The sequence below is a fragment of the Emys orbicularis genome, chromosome 1, assembly GCF_028017835.1.
Source record: "Emys orbicularis isolate rEmyOrb1 chromosome 1, rEmyOrb1.hap1, whole genome shotgun sequence".
NCBI classification, from domain to species: domain Eukaryota; kingdom Metazoa; phylum Chordata; order Testudines; family Emydidae; genus Emys; species Emys orbicularis.
The window spans coordinates 8,103,608-8,128,638 of NC_088683.1; the positions used below are offsets into that span (position 1 = coordinate 8,103,608).

A 25,031-nucleotide genomic window follows, 5' to 3' on the forward strand; every position below is an offset into this window, starting at 1 on the left:
ATCCCTGGAATACAGTGTGACCAGAGTCAGCTTTGTGTGGGAGCTGAGCTCTATGCAGAAAGAGATGGATAGAACTAGGGAGATTTTAAATGCCACTCAGTGAAATACATGACAAAGATCTTTCCCCAACACAAAGAAAGAATGTTGAAAACGCTCTTAAATAAATAAACCAGCGCTTGATCCATTCATTGTGATATTTTATTGCTGATGTAGCAGCATCTGTGTGTTGTTGTGCTTTATGGCCTTCTTAGAAGATACTGTCCCTGCCCTGAAGAGCAGACAATCTAATGCCCAGATTTTACAACGACCTCAGAAAGGATGTACTTATTCTTATATCTTATTGCCCTTACATAAATCCATGGTATGCCCACATCTTGAATACTGCATACAGATGTGGTCTCCTCATCTCAAAAAGGATATACTGGCATTAGAAAAGGTTCAGAGAAGGGCAACTAAAATGATTAGGGGTTTGGAATGGGTCCCATATGAGGGGAGATTAAAGAGGCTAGGACTTTTCAGCTTGGAAAAGAGGAGACTAAGGGGGGATATGATAGAGATATATAAAATCATGAGTGGTGTGGAGAAAGTGAATAAGGAAAAGTTATTTACTTGTTGCCATAATATAAGGGGCCACCAAATGAAATTAATGGGCAGCAGGTTTAAAACAAATAAAAGGAAGTTCTTCTTCACACAGCGCACAGTCAACCTGTGGAACTCCTTGCCTGAGGAGGTTGTGAAGGCTAGGACTATAACAGGGTTTAAAAGAGAACTAGATAAATTCATGGAGGTTAAGTCCATTAATGGCTATTAGCCAGGATGGGTAAGGAATGGTGTCCCTAGCCTCTGTTTGTCAGAGGGTGGAGATGGATGGCAGGAGATGGATCACTTGATCATTACCTGTTAGGTTCACTGCCTCTGGGACACCTGGCATTGGTCACTGTCGGTAGACAGGATACTGGGCTGGATGGACCTTTGGTCTGACCCAGTATGGCCATTCTTATGTTCTTATAACTCCTGACACGCACATGGAACCCCTTTGATTTCAATGGGGCGTTGTGTACGGGCATGGGTCTAGCAGCATGGAGATCCTACAGGGTCAGGGGCTATAAAGATAGATAATACAGCAATGTGGGCATAAATAGAGGCAGCTGAAGGATAGAGGTGTTGAGCGTCTATGACAATGAGTGCTGCACAGTGAGTGCTGCATTGCTAGATTATATTAGCTAGGCAGGCAAGGAAGGAGGAGAGATGCTGCCAGATGCTGATGCTTTCAAATCCCAGGAAGTTGAGAGCATTCAGTGCTTGTCAAGGGCTGTTCATTGCTAGCATCACAGCCATTACTACCCCAGGGTTTCAGTGTCTAGGAAAAGACCAGTGGTAGGATTAGAATCTTGTATCTGCAGTAACTCACTGCCCTGGGATATCATTGAGGCCAAGAAACTAGTAGGATTCAGAAAAGCATTAGACATTTATATGAATAACATCACAGTTATGTAAGAAAGGATAACAGTATATAAAGGATGTAAGCACTGAATCTTTTCGGCATAAGTCAACCACTAATGAAAAGATTAGGAAGAAGCTTCCCGTATGGGCATTTGATTGCTTAAAGGTCAATTATAGGGGTTTTACACTTTCCTCTAGAGCATCTGATGCTGGCTGCTATGGGAGACAGGAGACCAGATAGAGCTGGGTGACTAATGTATTGCAGGTATTTGCAATTTTTTTCTTTTCCCTCTCCCACGAATAATTATTAGTAAATAATTTTTCCATCATTCGATCAGCTCTAATATGGCAACTGCTATTAATAATTATTTTATTTTTTATTATTTGCATTGTCGTAGCCCCGGTCATGGATGAGGGCCCCATTGTGCTAGGCACTGTACAAACTCAGAACAAAAAGATTGGTCAGGCTGCTGCTATGATTAGACCTATACTATGGCCTACACAGTACGCACAGAAACAATGGTCTCAAGTTGCAGTGGGGGAGGTCTAGGTTGGATATTAGGAAAAACTTTTTCACTAGGAGGGTGGTGAAGCACTGGAATGGGTTACCTAGGGAGGTGGTGGAATCTCCATCCTTAGAGGTTTTTAAGGCCCGGCTTGACAAAGCCCTGGCTGAGATGATTTAGTTGGGGTTGGTCCTGCTTTGAGCAGAGGGTTGGACTAGATGACCTCCTGAGGTCTCTTCCAACCCTCATCTTCTATGCTTCTATATCAGTGGTTCTCAAACTTTTGTACTGGTGACCCCTTTCGCATAGCAAGCCTCTGAGTGCGACCCCCCCCCCATAAATTAAAAACACTTTTTTATATATTTAACACCATTATAAATGCTAGAGGCAAAGCAGGGTTTGGGGTGGAGGCTGACAGCTCATGACCCTCCCTGTAATAACCTTGTGATTCCCTGAGGGGTCCTGACCCCTAGTTTGAGAACCTCTGTTCTATATGAATAATAACCACCAGTGGTATTATTCATATAGAATATGAATATGCATCCAACGAAGTGGGCATTCACCCATGAAAGCTTATGCTCCAATACATCTGTTAGTCTTAAAGGTGCCACAGGACTCTCTGTTGCTTTTCACCACTGGTATGGTGGCTTCCCTCTGCTCAACAACTGCCACAAGGCAGGAGGGGACCCCATGAACGCTGCCCTAGCAGAGGTTGGTGTGGGACATGCCCCCCTGCCTTATCACCCTAGCTCTCCTAGATAGATACCAGCCTTACAGCTGAACAGAAGGTTCTATGGTTGGTGAGAGTTCAGGAGTCGACTGCTGATTGCTCCTGCCTGATTCCGTACTGGCGCCCGGAGGACCAGAAAGAGTCGAGCGGGGCGGTTCGAGGACCTCGGGTATCAATTGCTCACGTCTGTCTCTGCCCCGCTCTTTGGTGACGCCCCTCTCTTTCTCGTCCACCTGCCAAGAAGTCGGTCTCCTATTGGCTCTGACTATTGAAGGCCGCTGCTGATTGGCCTCTCCGTGGGAGCAAGCGAGCGAAGCCCTTCCATACTCCCCCGGCGGCGGAGGAGGGAGCGGGCCGGGGGCGGAGTCGGAGCTGTGGGGGGGAGCGGAGTCGGTCGGGCCATGTCGGCGGCGGAGGGCGGCTGGGACGGGAATCGGCGGCGGCGGGGGGGCGCTGGAGGCAGCGGCTCGGGCGGAGGGTGCAGCGGGGACGGGCCCGGGGCGGCGCCGGCCGGGGGGCTCCTCAACCGCTTCGTCCAGCTGCCGGGCAGGCCCCACCTGGCAGGTGAGTCCGCTCCGGCCTCCGCCACAGCGCCTGGGGCAGCTCCACGCCCAGGGGGTAGCTTCATCCCCCCTCCCCCCCGAGCAGCTCCGAAAGGGGGAGGCCTCTAAGCGGGGGGGGGCGACCCCATCTGGGGGTCCCTGATAATGGGGAGGGGGCGCCCCACTGCCATGGAACTGCCCCACCCGGGGGGTGTCTCTACTGCCCAGAAAACGGGGTCACGCTGGGGTGCGATCGGCTTGAAAGGGGCTGGGTCTGACCATGCTGCACTCATGGGTCTCTCCGTCCTTCAGCGGACACAGGCCTCCCATCCTCTCCCCTGGGCGCTGTTGGGGTCCCGGTTTCACAGCCGGGTCCAGGGAAGTACTGAGAGGTCCAGTCACTTGCCCAGGGTCTCTCACCGAATCCTAAAAACAAGCCCTAGGGACTGAGTCAAGCCCTTTAATTGCACAAGCTGTGAACAGTGTGTGTCTGATCTCCAAGGTGCTTCGCTACTGTAGTGATGGACCAAGGGAAGTACCTGGTTAGAAAACCAGACACGGAATCTGCACAGCTGGAAGTAGAATCTATAAGCCCTGACTTTAAGCCTGCTCTGTCTTTGGCTACAAGATCATTCTTCCCTTGTATTTGTTGTTAACCAAAATCAGTGTCAATTACATTATCTCTTTCTGATGCCAGCAACATACAATAGGAACACTGCGACAGGGTTGTGTGATCTGCAAATTTACGTGTAAAGGATGTTGCATCTACCAAAGGATGAGTAAAGCTGCTGCTAATACCTTCACACATACTACCATCTAAAAGGCCAGCTCTTGTTTTTCATAAATATTTTATTAAACTTCAAAATCAGCTGTACCAAGTTTCTCTTATAAGAAAATCACATAATTTTGGTTCCCTTTAGGAAAAGGAAGAGATAATATACTTGTTTCTCTCAGTTGAAACCAATTTTGCCTAATAATATGAAGCCACTAACTTCCATTGATTTCAGTATCAGGGGGTAGCCGTGTTAGTCTGTATCCACAAAAACAACCAGGAGTCTGGTGGCACTTTAAAGACTAACAGATTTATTTGGGCATAAGATTTCATGGGTAAAAAACCCCCAAAGCTTATGCCCATATAAATCTGTTAGTCTTTAAGGTGCCACTGGACTCCTTGTTGTTTTTATTGATTTCACTGGATGTTAGGAGCCTAAATACCTTTGTGGATCTGGGCACAGGTCACTTCAAAAGACTTTCTCTGTTTTTAAAGGCGTTCCTTGTCTTTTAAAAACAAGACTTAGCACTGTAGAAAATATCTCTTCTTTCCAAATGTCAGAGATCAGGTTGAGCTGACTTGGCAATGCACTCTACTTACACTCTTCTGATGGTCCCGTTGATTTCTGGTGAATTTAAGCTTTTATAGTTTTGAAAAAAACCTTAATGTGAACTGTTGGAGTGCTGTCTTCCTGAATGTGTAGAAAGACAAGCAATCATTATGGAGACGTGTAAACTATCCCTATTCATCTCAATGCAGTATTTGCTCTGAAAGTAATTGGTAACAAATGTCAAACTTTTCTTGGCTGGTCACTCTTGCAGAAACATCCAGTGATTGTGGATATGGCAGTGGTCCCCGACCTTTTTCATCTGGCGGGCGCCGGACGACGAGCCACGGAGGACCGTGGTGGCGGACGAGCATCTGCCGAAATGCCGCTGCCGAGTGGCAACATCAATAGGCGTCACCGCTGAAATGCCGCCAACAAGCAGCGTCATCCAGAGGCGTCGCTGCCAAAATGCCGCCGATTGGATGACGCTGCTTGTCGGTGGCATTTCGGCGGATGCTCGTCCGCCGGCCAGTACGCGGGCGCACTTAGACGCGTTGGGGATCCCTGGGATATGGTTTGGGGGACAGTTGTGATAACCTACTCAGTGTGATACCTATCAAATGTTTCCATTCACAGATCTCAAATGTTGGCTGGAATGTAACTATTTGCTTTGAGGTATTTGTCCATCCACCCAAATTGCATCTTCTCTCTCTACCATGACATCATCGGCCCTGCTTTAACTGCCCTGGATTTCCATTAAGTATGGTGTGATCCTTTTTTGTGCAGAGATCATTGATGTGAATTTATGCCAAAGAGCTCTTAGCACACTGTGGAAGGTGGCACACTTGCTAAGGCTTTGCAAACCTTTCTTCACCTTCAGTAAGCCCGGTGTTCTGTATTATTTCATACAGTGTGTGTGTTTTTTTGGTTTTTTTTTTTTTGCTGGGGGCGGGAGCTAAATTTCAGAAGTCAAACTAACATAACAAAAGTGAAAGTGCCCTGGGCTATTTTCTATTCCTGGCTCTGCTGCTGACTCACTGTGACCTGTGGAAAGTCTTAACCTTTATGCCAGTGTCTGCACGTATAAAATGGGGATGCTTTTCTCTTTTGAGATCCTTTCAGGAAAAGACTGGGGGGAGGAAGATGAAAATTGTACTTCTAAAAGTAACTTGTTCAACAAGGGAAAAACTCTTTGAAGTAATAAAGTAAAAACTCTTTAAAACATATTGTAAAAGGATTAGAAAAAGAGTCCTACTGTCTACAGAATCTGATGCCAGAGTCATGCTCGTAGGCCTGTGTTAAGAGAGCCGATATTTCAGTCCATACAATAACTGCACAAATCTGTACTCGTAGCTTAACAGTTAAAGCTGACTTGCAAAAGGAATCCTTTTTGCTTCTCTGACGTACACCTCTACCCCGATATAACGCTGTCCTCGGGAGCCAAAAAATCTTACCGCGTTATAGGTGAAACCGTGTTGTATCGAACTTGCTTTGATCCACTGGAGCGCGCAGCCCCGCCCCCCCGGAGCGCTGCTTTACCGCGTTATATCCGAATGAGTTATATCGGGGTAGAGGTGTATAAAGAAGGTCTGAGGTCTTAAAGGGGGAGGGGGGGTGTGAGGGTTTGTATGTATGTGGGTTTTTTTCTTGGAGGATTTCTTGGCTGCGGGTGGGGAGTATGAGTTCTGGCATCTTAACTGAATGTTTGGCACGTGGAGAAAAATTGTCTGTGTTAAAGATTCAAGTTTTCGCTAGGCATGGGAGATTGAGATATTAACAAAGAAGAGTTTTAAATGGTCTGATGAAAATGTCTTCCCTTCCTCTGACTTACTTGGCTTTCACTTTCTTGTGATGACACTTCACTAATTCAGTAGTCAACATAGTCTTCTGTGGCAGACACGATCTGAATGTCTAATGTGTCTTAAAAAAAAGAAATGTCAAGCCTTTCAGACTCGCTGTATATGGCATAAGGAAGGAGGAAAATACTTGTTGCAGGTCAGGTTTAACGTTCATGATACAAATTCTTCCCTTTCCCTCTTTTTAGACCCTAACTTTACTCCTGCTTATTACTGTATTTACTTGGTCATTCTTTTTGTAACTAAGCATTACATATACTGCTGGACATGCTTTATGACAGGATGCAAGCAGTAACCTGTATGATCTGAAGTTTCTTGTTTCTTTTTTGTGTCCCATATTTGGGCGTTTGCAGGTGGAATGGGATTATATAAAATCTGTGGAAAGCAACTTAAAATATTCTGTGCAATGTTGCATTTTTTTTTAAGCAACACAAACACAAGCTTTGGGTGAAAAGTTTTCCTCTTTCATGCACTGGTATTCTGAAAAAATGCAATTCATACATAATGAGAATTCTGATCTAAATATCCTATTAGAAAGATTCTTGTGTGTGAGGCTTATGGCCAAGCTGATCAGTCAGTCAACATTGTTTTCAGAGGTTTCCTTTACTCTTAATGCTGGGATATTGTGTCCCCTATAGTCATGTAACTGTCTCACTAATCATGGATCACTACTCAGTGATCAACTGCACAACTTAAAAATTGCCAAGGTGTCCAACTGTGATGGAAAGTTTGGAAGATGAGAAGTTTGAGGAACAGAATGGAGAAATAAACATGTTCACCAAATCTTGAAGTGCTGCTTCTGCAGCCTGATCCAATTCAGTGGGGATAGACATCTTAGAAATACCATAAACAGAAGAGACGGTTACAGTTTCTTAAAGGGATGAAGTATTGAAGCAGGAAGGAGAGGAAGTTGAGTCTTAGGCCTTGTCTGCATGGGACTTTTGAACATGTTTGAATTCTCTTGAATGGGTTTTAACTAAAATAGTTTCAAACTTGGTTTGTCTGGCCACTGTTGAAAAGCTGAAACTGCCTTAAAAAGTGAAGGTGGGATCTAAAAGTCAGTATCAATTTGCCCTTTAATTGGTGGTTGGGAGGGCTAAAACTTTGGTTTTGTCCTCTGTAGGGGTCCTACTCCAAAGACCTTGCTGATGTCCTCCAGCAACAAAGAAGGAAGTTGGAAATTCCACATTTTGAAAATGTGGGTGGGGAAAAGAGTATTGAGGGCATGTTTATGCAATGTAAAGAAGCAGTAAAGAGCACAAACAATTTTTACTTTACAATTCCTTTTCGAGAGGATACTACAGCTGGAAGACTAGGTTGAGCAGTGATGCAAGTTGTGAAGGGAGATGGTGGAATTGCCATCCTTGGAGCTATTTGAGGCAAGCCCCAGACAACTGTCTGTCATGCTCTAGGAATAATTAAATCCTGCTATGCTGAAGGAGGATTGATCTAAATGATCTCTTAGATGCTCATTCCAACCCAGATGAATCTGAGACTTGCTTGTAAAGTATAAAGGATTCATAGTTGTACTTGGAAACAGTTTATCCATAGGAAACCGTAGACTAACATGACATAGTTGGGGATCCATATTCAAATTATCTCCAAATATATTTGGACATTGGTCCCTCACAAGAAAGCCTTCAGATGTTTCAGATATAGCTTAACTCTCTCCAGTTAAATGTCCATATTTCTCATCAGTATCCAGTTGTTTGTTGGATACAACTTTAGGCAAATGGGAATGAAGTGGAATGTGAATACTGAAAACATTTGCATCATGTGACACTTACTAGGCCTGAAAGTGAGGGTTTAATGCTCTTTATCAGTGTGTGCTGTCTTTAGTTGGGAGTCCAGCAGCCTCTTTTTGAATTCTTGTGATCTCAGTTTTGGCAGTCTTCCCATTCCAGGCTGGCAAAGTGTGAAACTTACTTTTTATTTCACTGACCGCTCTAAATGCTTCGACTGGAATAAATCTTGGATGTTGATCCATTTCAACTCAAATGCACCAGACTCTTGTATTCCATCAAAGTGAGGAAACATTTGTAGCTTTGTTTAAAGCAACTAAAACTGATTAGAAATTTCACTAGCTTATACAATACTGTGAGCCTGAATCTGGGTTGCTTCTCTTACAGCTTTTGAGTGGCTGCCCTCCCATGCTTCTATTTCATCATGGAGTTGCTCTAAGAAACTCTCCATTTCCTGATAGTTCAGTCTCTGGATATACCAATCTTTTACCTTTGGGGCAAGTTATCAAACAGTCCATCATCTAATAGTGGAGGAGTCAGCTAGACCTGGTCTAACTGCAGATCACAGTGCAGCACTTCAGTTTTATGTTAGTTGGAACAAGTATGATGGCACCTTGGGTCCATTTATGCTAGTGTCTTTGTCACAAGCAGGCAACACACGTGGTAGAAATCAGCCTAGAGCTGTCTGTGTGTTGTGACTGCAGATAGCAATCACTGGGATACGATTGCATAAAGTGGTGCAGTATTGTTTTTCTGACCTAAGTACACCTCTACTTCGATATAACGCTGTCCTCGGGAGCCAAAAAATCTTACCGTGTTATAGGTGAAACCGCGTTATATCGAACTTGCTTTGATCCACTGGAATGCGCAGCCCTGCCCCCCCCCCCCGGAGCGCCGCTTTACCGCGTTATATCCAAATTCGTGTTATATGGGGTCGTGTTATATCGGGGTAGAGGTGTATTGCTGAGTTTCAACAAGCCATTTACAATGCTTGGTGGGACAGATTATAGTGGTTTGAACAGCTCGTCTGGAAAATAGTGTATTTCACCAGTAATAAACGGTTCAGATGCCTTTCGTGAACTAAGTTAAACTGCCATGGTCATAATCCTCGATTGCCTTTTTACGTGTCCGAAGAGGTTTTGTTATCTACCTATAATGAATTCATAAGCATTTGCAAGTCCCATACTGCACCCCAGCACTGTTTTGTGCTAACTTTCTAAGAGTCGTGATATTTAGAGCACCCACTTCTGCCTGCTCAAGCCTTTCAGCCTTGAAAAGTTAATTGAAAATAAGCATGTTGCACGTGTACAACATGCCTTTCAAATGCTTACCTTGCTCCGATATAGTGAAGCCATAGCTTGTCTCGAGAGTTAAAGACAATGACAGCTTGCGTTGGATGCACTCTTAACTTTGCAGTGAAGACAAGCCCTAACTTTAGTGTTGCCTCAAACTACAGTCCTGTCGACACACACACAAGCCCTTAACTCAGGCCTGGTGGTGCTTTTAACTTGATTTGGCTGGCCCGAGAGGGAGGATAGGCTAAAATATCAGTGAGCACAACTTGTCGGCTGATAACATGACCACTCTGTAGTGTAGATGCAGGCTAGTGCCGCTCATCCTCCAGCGCCTTCCCACACTTTCCCCCATGTGCTCATAAAAGACAGACCAGTTCGCTCATGATTTGCAGAGAGAGAATTCATTGAATAGTAACGTTTATTGCAACACACACAGCCCCGGGATGTGCCCCCAGAAGTCTTAGTGTCGCACACGAATGAGTGCAGCGCTGGTGGAGATGCAGCAACTTGAGTGCTGTAGCAACCAGTGTGGTTGCTCTGACTCAAGCTAGATAAGCTCAAGAGGAGTAACTGGAGTGTAGATAACTTGAGTTAACTGCAGTGAGTGAAGACGTGCCCTATGAGGGAGTCGGTCGCATGTGTAGAGAGAATTCTTGTGGCCAAACTTGACGCAACTTAATGGGGAAGATGTTTTTCAAATGCGCAAATGGCAGCTTGAAGCCTAAGTGCTATTGACTTTGAAAATCTCCCTCTATCTTTCTGGGACTGTAACTACGGTGATCAGATAGCAAGTATGAAAAATGGGGACACTTTTTTTTTTTCCGGGCGGGGGCAGTATAGATACCTATATAAGACAAAGCCCCTATGTCATAACTATAAAGGGAAGGGTAACAGCCCTCCTGTGTACAATACTATAAAATCCCTTCTAGCCAGAGACTCCAAAATCCTTTTACCTGTAAAGGGTTAAGAAGCTCAGGTAACCTGGCGGACATCTGACCCAAAGGACCAATAAGGGGACAAGATACTTTCAAATCTTGGTGGGGGGAAGGCTTTTGTTTGTGCTCTTTGTTTTGGGAGAGTTCGCTCTTGGGACTAAGAGGGACCAGACATCAATCCAGGCTCTCCAAATCTTTCTGAACAAGTCTCTCATATTTCAAACTTGTAAGTACAGCCAGGCAAGGCGTGGTAGTTTTATCTTTGTTTTCTCAACTTGTAAATGTACCTTTTACTAGGGTGTTTACCTCTGTTTGCTGTAACTTTGAACCTAAGGCTAGAGGGGGGTCCTCTGGGCTCTTTAAGTTTGATTACCCTGTAATGTTATTTTCCATCCTGATTTTACAGAGATGATTTTTACCTTTTTCTTTAATTAAAAGCCTTTTTAAGAACCTGATTGATTTTCCCTGTTTTTTAGATCCAAGGGGCTTGGATCTTGATCCACCAGGAGTTGGTGGGAGAGAGGAGGGGGGATGGTTAATTTCTCCTTGTTTTAAGATCCAAGGGGTTTGGATCTGTATTCACATGGGAATTGGTGAAGAGTCTCTCAAGGCTACCCAGGGAAGGGAATTAGCACATTGGGAGTGGTGGCAGTGGACCAGATCTAAGCTGGTAGTTAAGCTTAGAAGTTTTCATGCAGGCCCCCACATCTGTACCCTAAAGTTCAGAGTGAGGAAGGAGCCTTGACACCCTAATATTGGGATGTCTGCTCAGCCTAACCATAACAGGTAGACCTTACTGGCTGCTACTGACTCTTATCTCGCCCCTATTCTTTTCTTTTTACATACTGTAGCTTCTTTCAAAGGCATAATGAACAAATTGTCAAGTGAATTGTCTGAAACCTACTGTCTATGCAATAGATCAAAGCAAACCACAAGCATTTTGTGTCAAGTACACACAGATCTGGATAAACTCAGTGGATTGTAGGGAGAGGATGTCGAAACTTGAGAACTAGAATTCCAATTTCGGGAACTGCTTCTGTACCACAATCCTTTCTAGGCCAGTAACTGAGGGTACGTCTACACTTACCTCCGGGTCCGACGGCAGGCAATCGGTGTTCTGGGATCGATTTATCGCGTCTTGTCTAGACGCGATAAATCGATCCCGGATCGATCCCGGAAGTGCTCGCTGTCGACGCCGGTAGTCCAGCTCAGCGAGAGGAGTACGCGGCATCGACGGGGGAGCCTGCCTGCAGCGTCTGGACCCGCGGTAAGTTCGGACTAAGGTACTTCGATGATGTAGCTGAATTTGCGTACCTTAGTCCGAAGTGGGGGGGTAGTGTGGACCAGGCCTGAGTATCAAACTAGAGAAGGTGAGTGAGGTAAAATTCTAAAATGCACACGGGAGGGGTTGGAAACGAAACTGATGTGATTTGTTTGCAGGGGAAACGTCTTTGTTTAAGCCTGTGAAAATAAAACAGAACAAAAAGCATCTAAACCCTCTGCTTTTGCTTCTACATTCAGAGGAAAACTGCCCCCACTTTGATCACCCCTCTGGAAAGAGTGCTCACACAACAAGCCCTTTTTACTATGGCGTGGCATTTATTTTTTTAAGCAGGTCTTCTTAAAATGCATTTAGCACTTCTGAGCCTAGAGCTGCAGGCAGCCATCTTGCTGAAAGGAATGTCACCTGTGACTGGCATTCTGAGGGCCCTATGAAAGAGACACTAAACCAGTCTCCATCCTGCTTCACCAGTCGGTTCTGACTGCTGAAACCATCGTTACTCGTTGTTCAAGCGAGTTTAAAAACGGATTTAGCCTCACCTGCCTGCCTGCCTGCAGCTCTAGGCTCAGAAAGAACAGTATTGAAAAGCCTTGAAATGGGTTTTATTTGCCGTGACAAGGAGTTCTTACCATGTGAACAGAATGAGTGCAGCTTTCCTTTAAAATTGGACACCTGTGGAAGTTCCATTTGCGTGTCTGTTCTACTTCAGGTTCCAATAAAACCTGATAATTTAGAGCAATAGTATGGCTGCCTTTGCATCGCTCTTAGACCTATTTTTTATTCCTATTCTGGGATTAAACTCCACCACACTGCATTAGAGTTTGCTTGTTGACTAATTTCTAATCCACAGGACTCTTGATCGGGAGTATTTTTCATTCTCTGTTTACAGGGCTGGTAAATTGCCCAGACACCTGATAGCTACAGGGCAGTAAGATGTAAGTAGAGTGTCCATCTGTGAAGCTTGGGTAATAACCTGCTGAGAAGCTCATCCCTCTGGCTGCTGGGAAGACAGTGTGTGTTGAGACTCCTATCAAGGTGCTGTCCCCTGGACCCTGCTCAGGGTCTCCATCTTCTCTATCTGGCTGCAGCTAGTTGCTGGCTGGGGATGAAGAAGTCACATTTCTGGATTGGACAGAGCTTGCCGGAAAGAGCTTTATTCCTTTCCCACATCGTGCCTCTTTGGGGAGAAGGGGGTGTATCCAGCCACTTGCACCTCGGCTCTTCCCAACAAGGGGATGAAACAGATGGGATTCTTATCAGTTTCACTTCTGTCCACAGGGTTCTGAATAGCAGCCGTGAAACTGACCGGGTTCTTGTCTGCTTCCTGCTGCTTCTTGGGACAGCCATAGCACAGTAGCAATCTCGAGTTGTCTCTCCACAGATTTAGGAAGAAAGCACTGCATCAGTTCCCTCTGTGACGATAACTACCCAGGCACTAGGCTTAGTAATTCCGTTTAAGAACAACAAAACTTAAATTCTGCCGAAATTGATGGTTTAGGCCCCTTTCACTCACTAGGAAAAGTTTAATTTGATGAGTTGATTAATTATTGTTGTGTTTCAGTTAAGCTCTGCTTTAACAACTCAGCCCTGATAAAGGGACACTGACTGGATTTCAGGCACGTGGTCTCAAAAACTAGATTAAAGTGGCCTCTCTTTTGAAAATGAAAATCCTAATGGAAGAGTTAAGGGATACTTGGCAAACACCATATAGTACCTCTTCCTAAATCCTAAATAGGGGAGAGATTGTTAGCTTATGTGGCAGTTCCTACTTTATTGTATAAGTCTGGCCAGTGGCAGGATGCCAGCGTTTCTTTTCCTTAGATAAAAAAGATAATAAAATGGAAGGCAAATTCCTTTGTCCACGAAACTTGTCTTGCTGCTCTGCCTGAAGTCCCTCTTACCGTACATTTTTGCTGCTTGTATTCAGTGGCTGAGTTGCTTTCTTTGTGCCTTGCAGCTCAATTATATATGAGAAAAATTATATAGAGCGGTTGAAACATGGGTGGGAAAAAATCCAGTTGACTTTAGATTGCAGTCACGTCATGGAAAAGTGACTTGATTAGTCCTATCTTAGAACCCTTTTGAGGTATGGCCATGTGGCAGGGTTTCAATGTCACGCTGTTTGCCTGGGTTCTTCTCCTCTGAAAGTTCCTGCTGCCTTGCTTGGTTTTATGTCAACCAAATTAGCTTTGGAGCCTTAAAACTGGGAAAGCAGAACTGACAATCTGCTCTGCTGTGCAGAACTTTGTACTTTGAAGCCATTTTGTGTAAATGACTCTTCCCCCCCCCCCCCCAAGTGCATAACATTTCAATCACTTCCTATTCCGATATTCATTGCATTGAAACTAGCAATATGCTTCATATACTCCTTGCATAATGCAGGTGACGGGGTAAAAATCAGTAACTTTATATCCGACATCTCGTACTGGAGTTTTCCCCTCTCTCATACTCAGGTGCAAATTGATCTAAGGCTTAGCAGAAATGGTGTTTATCAGAGGGGTATGAGTCAGTTTATAACCCATTGTATCGTAATATCATACCATCTTTTCCCAGACTTCTGAGAGTAGAAAGGGCTAGTACAGTATGAAGGATTGGTTGCCTAAGGAGCCCAGGCGGGGAACATTCTTCTCTCCGAAGCCTTTGGCTTCTCATATATACTTGAAGCATACTTCTAAGCAAAGTAAGAGGAGCTCCGGGTTCCCCAAGCGTTACCTGTTTGCATAGAGTGGAAATCCTCTACTTTAGCTTCCAGACTACTGCTCTAAGGGGATTTGCTAAAAGGAGCAAAGGAGATGGTGAAGTGGCTCTAGTCTAAGATTCAATTATTGTCAGCTGGTGGGGTGGTGGTTATATTACTAGAGGAACCAGAGGAACCAGTCTGAATTGAGATCCCCATTGCAGTGGACTCCATCAATGTAGTAAAAGGCGGTGCTCTGCCCTAAAGAGTTTTCTAACTCCTTCAAAAGACAAAGCAAACAGGTAGATACTGTCCACAATGGAGAGGGCGTGGGTGAGGGGTAATAGGAATGGGAACGCATTGGTACCCAGATTAGCAATGTGTACCACGGATAGGTGTCAGGGTGTTTTAAAGATGCAAATGAAAAGTTTAATGAGTAGCTGTATAGTCTGAAATTGAACTGGCAAGAACCTATTTGGATGGTAATGTTGGCTTCTGATGTCTTTTCCTGTTTATCTTGGCAAATAGAGAGTGATTTATTTTTAATCTCTTTATGAGAGTGAGATCTTGGAATGACTCATACAGATACACCTCTACCCCGATATAACGCTGTCCTCAGGAGCCAAAAAATCTTACCACGTTATAGGTGAAACCGCGTTATATCGAACTTGCTTTGATCCGCCGGAGCGCGCAGCCCCGTCCCCCTGGAGCGCTGCTTTGCCGCGTTATATCTGAATTCGTGTTATATCAGGTCGCGTTATATCGGGGTAGAGGTGTATGTGGATCCAATCCTGCTGTTGCTTATTTATGCAGAATTCCCATTAACTCCATTGGGTTCTGCGTATGCCTAACCAAGGATGGAATTTGGACTCCAATCTATTTGTATCTAAGCACTCCCTTGACTTCCTGGTTGATCTGTAGTTAATCTGGAGTTTTATTATGGGTTTTATCTTACTAACTTTAAAGGTGACCTGCAAAGAATGTTTGCTTTTTTTCGTGATTGCTTTATGATATTCAAAAGTTTGAGATTTTTAAAAATTTTCTTTTCTGCTTGTCTTTTACATACAAATACAGGTGGTTTATCTTCTTATTTTCCCTGGAAGACTCTATGGACAAATGGAGAGATGGTAGGATTATGATATCAAAAATACCAAAGAAGTAAAAGGGGAAGTGATATTTATTCAAGCTGTAAAATCAATTTAATTCAATGCCTCACAAGCAGTTGAAAGACAAGTTTTTTGTTGTTGAAAAGATTCCATGCCCTGGACCTTCCAGTTGAGGGCTGAGAACTCCCATTCCAGTTCTTTGTCCTCTAAAGAAACCTCCTGCAAAAAAGTGAACAAGGAAGAGAAGATGCTTCTGACATTAAACAAATGAATCAAACTCCTGTTAGACTGTATTCATTATAAGCAAACCAAAAAGGATCGATGTTTCAGTTTTTCCCTTTGCAGATCACCTTTAAAGCATCAGATAATCTTAATTAAATAAATTAATGTAGATTTGAGGCCAATAGCCTTTTGGTTACTGACTTAACACATGTATCAGGTGACTCTTGTTTGTGCACTAACATTTGGTATAGTTTCTTCATTGGCTAATAACATATTGAACAAGGACAGCAGTATTGTACAGGAGGCCAGTCCTGGTAGGGAATTGTCTTTCATGTTAATGATGGCCAAAATGCATCCTGTATGCAATTTTTAACTTACCACTGTCTCATGCAAACCTCTTACGTTATTCAACACACATGCTGGTGTATGTTACTCAGCTCTGCAAAGCATTTCAGTTACTGTAAATGCTTTCTTTGCAGTTCCAGAAGCATGAAACCTTGTCAGCAATGCAGAGTAAAATGTTAATAGTGGGGGGAATTGAAAAGGGAAGTTGGTCACATTTGTTCTATTTTACTCAAGTTTGGGTCTCAATACCTGGAAGAGATCTGACAGATGGATAAAATGGGAGCCATGTCTGTATCAACAGAATTTGAATGAATTTGGCTTGATGTTTATTTGGTAATATTTGGTTTTGATGTTTATTTGGTAATTGATAATAAGCGTGGATCAAACCCACTTTTTCTTTGAGCCATTCTGACCCCAGTGCTGAGATCACGTCGCTAAACCTATATGTACACTAAACCAAACTTAACCAGTTGACCTGGATGAGCGTCACACGTTAATCCTGTTGGCACTGTAACATAGGGCGTGTTAAAAATACATACCTGCATCAAACCATTCCAATGATTTGCTGTAGGGATACAAATGGATCTTTTAACAAACTGTCACATCTTGTGTTAACTTCCATAATGCTGCCAAATTCATGAACACATTGGAAAGACAATTGGGGCTGATGAACTTGAGATGTATTCCAATAACTGTAGTCCATTTCTGGTGATTTCTCCCTGTGGGGAAGAGATTGATTAATGCAGATAACTGAAAAACATGATTCAGAATAGTATCATAGGGAACTCTGTCATCAGTGTAATGCACACTTTAAAATACACGTGCCACAGATGGAGCTAGTGACAAGATTTTTTTTACCAATTCATTGGGTTTTATCCCCCACTTGCTGCTCATTGGCTTTGTGAGCAATGACTGCTATGAAAAGCAGTTTGATTCCTAGAAACCGCATAAAACAGCTGATGAGTTTTAGCCACAAGGTGGCAGCACTCCACTACTGATTACTGAATTTGATCAGAACAAGTGTACACAATAGTTGTACCTTAATCTGTCAGACTGGGAACCAGTTTAAGCACATCTGCTTCTTTTGGGTGTTAAAACCTGTTAACCTTTCTGGACTGATAGTTTGTACCATCTTTAGTGATAATGCTTTATATTTTTCTTGATGCTTAACTTGCTGCTGCTACTATTATTGCTGTGTGTATGTATCTGACTCATTGCTGGTAATTGTGGTAACAGGCTCTAAGAAGAAAATACGATTGGTCCTAATTAGACGCTTCCCTCGGTCTCGTCCCATCCTAAAGGTCCGTAAGAGGTCTTTCAGAGCAGGTGGGTGGCGCTGATCACAGATCACTGTGTGGGTGATGGGAACCTCTTCTAAATTCTGCGCTTTCCAAGTGTTGCTTAAGGAGTGCTTGTGGTTTTGGTGTGTATAAGCACAGGTGTTTAAAGGTGTGCTTGTCCATATCTGTATGTTGCTTGTTGATCTGACTTTCTAAAATGGGGAATTTTGTGAATTGCAACTTCAAAACAAGAGCACTTTTGTACTCTTGCCAAATCACCTTGTATGTGACATCTATCCTGTGTAGAAAACTGATCATTGAAACACACTAGGTGCAGGTCTCATGATGACTGGTACATGTGCCTTAGGACCCCTGCTTCATTCAGCAAATGGGCAGTTATTCAGTGTTTCTCTTTACTCTCCATATTCAGTATCACGCCCCCGGTCTCATTTACTGTACACCATCCAAAACCTGCACTGAATACAAAATTAGTCATTTCCTCTTGGGCATTTCTGTGGCGGTCTCCCCATAGTATTTGTGTTTCAACTTTATTAGTGCTTATATCTTCATGATGCTCTTGTGAGATTACATGGTGGCATTCCCATTTTGCATGTGGGAAACTGAGAGATTAAGGCCAAAATTGCAAAATTTCCTAGAAGCTGCTAGAAAAGTTCAGCCCACAGATAGAGCATCTTCAGTAAAGAATGTTTGGTGAATTTAGCTGCTAAACTCTGACTCTCTGAGCATGTGTGAACTGAAGTTTTTTCAGTTTAACTTGGTCAGATTTGGGCAAATTCTCACAGGCACGGAAAAAGGCACATGCTTGACCCCAGGGCGACCCTCCTGCCAAACGTCATCTCCCTATGCCAAAAGCATGGAGGCGCTACAGCTTCTCAGCGATGGCTGGAAGAATTTTTTTTTTTTTTTAAAGGATCAAACACTTCCCCTACTCTCTTTCTTGGAAACAGCTGAACTGTTCTAGCTGAAACTTACATATAGAAAAGCCCAGAGGCAAACACCTAGCGTGGGAAATTTCAACTCGAATGGCTAAAATTATCAGACCCTGGTTTTGGTTATTTATAAAGGAAAGTGTCAGGCAATCTGAGCTATAGGTGATGCTATCTTCACTGCCTATACTAGTGTCAACACGCTGGGACTTCGCTCTTATATGGGTGTGGTTCTTGTATGTTCAGCTCCAGAACATCTGACTGCTGGAATAAACTGGTCCACTGCGTTAGAAATGCAATTAAAAGTCTTTTCCCTGAGTAACAGCCCTTTGCTTATCCAGAATGATGTTGGAAGAGGGGCTCCTGGGAAACTCTTTCTGCTGTTAGCTTTCCTAGGGTATGTCTTCACTACCCACCGCGGGTAGTGATCGATCTATTGGGGATCGATTTATCGCGTCTAGTGTAGACGCGATAAATCGATCCCCGATCTCTTTGCCACTCCACCGTGGCGAGAGGCGGAAGCGGAGTCGACGGGGGAGCAGCGGCCATCAATCCCACGCCATGAGGACGCGAGGGAAGTCGAACTAAGATACGTCGACTTCAGCTACGCTATTCTCGTAGCCGAAGTTGCGTATCTTAGGTCGATACACCCCCCCCCCGCCCCGCCCCGCCAGTGTAGACCAGGCCCTAGAGACAGGTGGCTCTGGGGATGTTTTGAAAGCAGCAGATGGCGATGCTTACCAATGGGCATTTCAGGAAAATGGTGGAGTTAGAGAAGCACAACTGGCTATTTTAGCCACATTATCTGTGGCTCCAGGTCATGAAGAGGAAGCATCCTGTCTGGTCATAGCTGCAAGACTGGGCCTGATTCTCCGTGTGTATTTAACTAAAACAAGCTGAGCGTTATTTTCTGATCGCTTGTCCATGGGCAGTGACGATTTCAAGTGTCACTCTCCAGTAAGAATGTGGCTGTCCCAGGTCTTAGCCTGTGGTCTTTAATCTATCAGGAAGACGTAAAATTGCTGCTGTCTCTGCCATTGAGCTTATTCTGTTTGGTGCTATCCCTCCTCACCCCCACATTTTAGCCCCTAATCTGAGAGGGATTCATGTGTTGTCCTGTGCTGGGGTTCCCTTCTGTGTGAGCGTGGAGTGGTGCACAAGGGCAAAGGGGGGAGCACAGGAGAGTGACTCTGAACCGGCGTTAATGACAGCTCTGCTGCGTGGTGGCAAAGTTGTTGCTGCCTAGTAGTAGGAACGAGGCCTACGCAGAGCATGTAGATCCAAATTTTATTTGGCACCAGCATGATCTTCAGTATGTGGGGTCAGCTTGGATTTGCCCGCACCCTGACCTTTTTACCGTATGCTCTAGGGAAGGAGCAGGCATGCGAAGATCTTCCATTTGGGGAGGTACGTGTCAATTGCCTACCCTCTCATGTAGCCTGTGTTCTCTTTTGGGTTCCCTACTGTGCTCCAGGCAGTGTTGTTAGACCAACACAAAGGCCTTATCAGGAGATTGTTACTGTGCTGTTCTGAAGCTTAATTAGCTACTGTTTAACTCAGTCCCATAGATGTGCAAGGTGCTTTACAGACACACACAAGCGACATCACAGACACACACAAGCGACAAGTCCCTGCCTGAAAGCTTGCAATCTAGACACAGCCCCGCAGGAGCTAACGATAAAGGGTAGTGTAGGAATTAAAGAAGAAGTGAGGCTAAACCATGGCATGTTCACTGTTCCCTCTCAGCATTTTAATATAAACCTTTGGGACAGTGTCCGGAATGAAACCCGAAAAAGGGAGCTCCGAGGAAGGATTTGAAAGATCATGGAGGATGTCCGATGTATAACAGAGCATCTGAATAGGCAAGGTCTGATTGGACGAATAGGGTAGACTAGGATGAGGTGTAACATGCAGGCCCTTGGAGACAAGGTGTTGAGAGAAGACCTTTGCAGAGAGACGGAACTTCTCATAATGGAAATATCAACTCCTTAGCATGTGCATGCGCACAAAAAAATAATAAAAATTGCCGTTTAAGTCTAGCTGTTCCAGTTGGAAGCTGAAATTTCATCCACTGCAGCGTCCGCCTTTGATCCCCCCAAAACATTCAAACCTAGCTCCTTCCTTCCTTGGCTCCCCAAATCTTGCTGACCCTGCTTTCTCCACTCTGTATATGCTTAGTAAAAATAACTTCCTCCTGCTGCAGGTCACCGAGCCCCACCAGCAAGGAGCGGCCATCGTTGTGTAGCAGATAACTCCAACCTGTACGTGTTCGGAGGGTATAACCCGGACTACGATGAATCTGGCGGGCCAGAGAATGAAGACTACCCTCTCTTCAGGGAACTTTGGCGATATAACTTTGCTACAGGCGCATGGCATCAAATGGGCACCGAGGGCTACATGCCTAGAGAACTAGCATCCATGTCACGTGAGTACAGGAATTCAGTTACCGTGTGTGAAATCTGTTCTAGCGGAATGCCCTAGTGCTGTGCAGATCCATCTGTGTAAAGACAACGTGGTGTAACTAGAGCACAAGAGAGAAGCGAGAGAGCTGTGCTCCGTTTTGACTCTCCCACGGACTTGCTGTGTGTCTGTGGGCAGGTCACTAGTACTGTCGCCCTCTTTCATCTTACCCACCTGCTTCCTAAAGGGCCTGCCATAAATCTAAAATGAGGAGTGATTTCTGGGTGCCCAACTTGAGACAGCTTGACGGGGCATGACTTTCAGAGGACTGGTGCCCAGCGCTTGCTGAAAATCAGCCCTCTTAAGGCATCCAAAAATTGACCTCCCAAATCACTAGCTGCCCTTGAAATTGTAGGCCCCTGTCACCATAGCCTCCTTACCTTTCTCCTGTGCAGCACTCCGAGATCTGCAGGTGACGAGCACTCAATGCAGAGTATTCTGCCTTCCCTAAACGCATGCCTGAAATGTTAGCTCTTCGTCCTCTCAACAGAGACAATAATAGCGCAGTCCCTTTCCGTTCTCCCAGCGCGGCACGTGACCCAAACCTGTGCTCCTTTTTCCTAGTTGTGTTGCATGGGAACAACCTGTTGGTATTTGGTGGCACCGGGATCCCATTTGGGGAGAGCAACGGCAATGACGTCCACGTCTGCAACGTGAAGTACAAGCGATGGGCCCTGCTCAGCTGCCGAGGGAAGAAACCCAATCGTATATATGGACAGGTACCAAGGGAAACCTAGGGTGCAAAAGGCAGCCCTTATTAAGTAGCCTTCTAATGCCCCAAATGGATGGGGTGCAACTCTGCCCCACTTCGCTTAGAAGATATGCATGTGCTAAGCTACCTGTTCATTGGACGTTCAGTGGTTCTTTGTCTAGTGCCTTCCCCCTCCCCTCTGCTTGTGGCCAGGACTGTTGTCCTTCGAAGGGTGTGTCTACACTTAGAACACTACAGCAGCACAGTTTCAGCGCTTCAGGGTAGACGCTCACTACAGCGACAGGAGGGGTTCTCCCGTTGCCATAGGGAAATCCACCTCCCCAAGAGGAGATGGTGTGAGGTGGACAGAGGAATTCTTTCGTCAATCTCGTTGTCTACACCGGGGGTTAGGTTGGCATGGTTACGTCTCTCAGGTGTGAAAAATCCACCCCCTGAACGACAAAGCTATGCCAATGTAAGTTCCCAGTGCTGACCCGCCCTTACACTTTGTCAAAGATCAAAAGTCTAACAACAGGCTTGTCGGTGGTAGAACAATAGGAATCGATGCTTGGAAGTTTTTAATGGAAGTGGATTGGCCAATGCAGTGTTAGTGCATCAAAGTCGACCAATGGAAGGGAGCTTCTGTGGCTGTTTTTTGTCAGTTTCTGTGGTATGGGAACTTCAGAAGATTTAATGCTCACAAGCCACAATGTCAGATAGTAAAGTCTCTCTGTAACGCATCTAATATTCTTATTTGTAAGCCACTCTTGTGGTACCACTCGTGAGAAATCTTGGGTTAAATAGCCTGGTATAGATGAGTACAACCTATCCCCGTATGCACACACATAGCAGATGTCATCTCCGCTTGCATCTAGGTACTGTCCCCAAGTGAGGGATGTATAAAGCGTATTCACCGTCCCCAGCTCGGCACTCGCTGGGCTGCAAGATACTGCCTGTGTGCCAGAGAAGTGTCCACATCTCTGTTACTGCCTGGGATCATTTGTGCTACCTCCTTCTTGACCGCACCTTTGCCCAACGCTGTAAATGGGTGGACATTTAACACTCTGGAATCGTAAAGGCTGCCTTGTCTGCCATCTTGCATGCGTCGTTTGCCATGCAAAGGGTTTTCATCCTCGTCACTGATACGTGCTAATTATATGTCTGTGATAAAACGCTCACCATTCTGGTCACTGGTCAGCCCCGTACAGATTCACAAGGTTAATTGTGGTTGGACTTGAACGTTCAAACAGCCCCTAGTGCACTGATCTGTCTTTAGTGCATTCAGAACTCAGCAGCTCTGAGTGCCTTGCTTGCTATTCAGACTGTCGCTTTCCCTCTTTGAATCCTTCCACATACTTCATTTTGCCTCTCATATCAAATTTAAGCTTCTCGATGTGACAGTGGGAATGTTCTGTAATATTTTTTCTGAAGCCGGTGTGTGCCTCAGTTTCCCCTATGCACTGCAGGGTTACCTGGGGGTAGAAAGGGTGGTTTGCTCTCTGCAGAGGCTCAGAGAGACAGGTTGGAATGGCTTCTAGCTGTCTGAACCTTAGGTCCCATATCAGTGGAGTATCTGAGAAGGCTGGTAAATCCAGTCATCAGGACTTTAATACCTAGCAACCAATGACCTTAGATGGCCCATCTCTCTGCAGGAAACCAAGCAGTGTTTGCCTAGCTGGAGAACAAGGACTGGGAAGGCGGTAGGGGGTGGTTAAGGGTTGGCTGCTGAGGGCTTCTGGGGACACACACTTGAACTGGGACAGAGAGAGGTCAGATGGACTGTGCTGGAACTTGCTTTTCTCTGTGCTACCCAATGACTTCCCTATGCCATGTTCCCATCGACTAATAAACTCTTCTGTGTTACAGTGCCAGGTTAGTGACACTGCAAATGCTGATGGAGGCGGTGCTTTGCTCCCTATAATTGTACAAGTCTGCCTCAGTTGGACTCACTAAACGGAGCTCCCGCTGTGCAACGGGGCTGCTGATGGCCCCGATGTCCAGTCTAAGGAGGCGGGGAAGCTCTGGAGCAAGCGTGAGACCCTGGAGGTCTGGCACACTCAAGGGGTTCTGCCTAGAGACTGTTGGGGCCGGAGCACCAATCTTGTGGATCTGTGATACTCTTCTTCCCCTTCATATTCTATTGCTACTCTCATTTCTTACCACTCTGCCAGGAATCCTGGCTCATGGGGGAGGGAGAGCTCAGTGGTTTGAGCATTGGCCTGCTAAACCCAGGGTTGTGAGTTCAATCCTTGAGGGGGCCACTTAGGGATCTGGGGCAAAAATCTGTCTGGGGATTGGTCCTGCTTTGAGCAGGGGGTTGGACTAGATGACCTCATGAGGTCCCTTCCAACCCTGATATTCTATGATTCTGTGCTCCCCGTCACTCATCTTTGCCTTCTCCCATGCTGCTCCATAGGCTCAGAACTCCTTTATCCTCCACGCTCCAGGTGCCCCTCTCCTTTCAAATCCCCTCCTGCTATAAAGCCTGCATATGATAACCGCGCCCTAGAGTGCGCTTCAGGATAGAACCAGTGCAGTAGGGGTTGCCTATTTAAAATGTAAGCGCCTCTGGGTAGGGCTCAGTATGTTGGTGATTAACTGCTGCTGAGGGACCAGTCTGGAGGGCCTTAGCGCTACTCTAAAATGAAAAGCCTTGTTCTAAATCAACTTCTTAGAGGGTTGGGATAGCTCAGTGGTTTGAGCATTGGCCTGCTAAACCCAGGGTTGTGAGTTCAATCCTTGAGGAGGCCATTTAGGGAACTGGGGTAAAAATCTGTCTGGGGATTGGTCCTGCTTTGAGCAGGGGGTTGGACAAGATGACCTCCTGAGATCCCTTCCAACTGATATTCTATGATTCTATGATCTTCTCTCCTTCCCTTTGTTGGGACTCTTCATGCAAAAATGTCATTAGCCCCCATTCTGCATTGACTGACTAGTACTGAGGAAGTGACCTGCTGGGTTTATGTGGCTTTCTCCATGAAGGGGCACTCATTTCCCCATGGGGAAGCAACCCCCACCTGCTTTTATCCTATCCCCATTTTATGGGAAGTAGCTACCTGTCCACATCTACAGTGACTCCATTAGGCTCTGGTGAGCAGCTCCTGGCTGCCTCTTCCCCTCCTCTGCTGCATCCCTTCTGGAAATGTGGTTTTGTAAGTGACAAAAGGCCAGTTTTCTAGTGTATATGTGAGTCATGAAGAGCAGGAAATCTCCCCTTCCTTCGCTCACTGAACTAACACGTCACTTCTAATAGGCCTGCCTTCTTTCTTTCCTTATCTTCCAGGCTATGGCTATCATTAATGGATCCCTATATGTTTTTGGAGGAACAACTGGTTACATTTATAGCACAGATCTACATAAATTAGACCTTAACACTAGGGAATGGATACAACTGAAACCAAACAACATGCACTGTGACATGCCAGAGGAGAGGTGAGACGCTGACGGTTTTATATTCCCTGCGAGCTTTCGTTTGTTCCAAGATGCACATTTTGAAAGGAAATGGATGATAGACTTGATATGAAAAACTACTCTCTGCTCTAATGGCAAATGCATGATCTCAAGAGGGCTTTGTGACTAGGGAACACACTGTAACTTGTCTGAAGTGGGAAAAATGGAAAGAGCTAATGGACGTGTTTATTAGCAACAGTCGT

The 25,031-nt window shown here is 45.1% G+C and overlaps 1 protein-coding gene across 1 annotated transcript in view; it reads left to right on the forward strand.

Moving 5' to 3' along the window:
- Positions 1-3,080: 3,080 nt before the first annotated feature.
- KLHDC10 (kelch domain containing 10) overlaps positions 3,081-25,031 on the forward strand; it is a 29,249-nt gene continuing 7,298 nt past the window's right edge. Inside the window, exons 1-5 of the mRNA XM_065417651.1 lie at positions 3,081-3,243; positions 17,237-17,326; positions 20,431-20,652; positions 21,252-21,406; positions 24,662-24,810. Of these exons, the coding sequence (XP_065273723.1) occupies positions 3,081-3,243; positions 17,237-17,326; positions 20,431-20,652; positions 21,252-21,406; positions 24,662-24,810 (779 nt within the window). The remainder of the gene's footprint in view (positions 3,244-17,236; positions 17,327-20,430; positions 20,653-21,251; positions 21,407-24,661; positions 24,811-25,031) is intronic.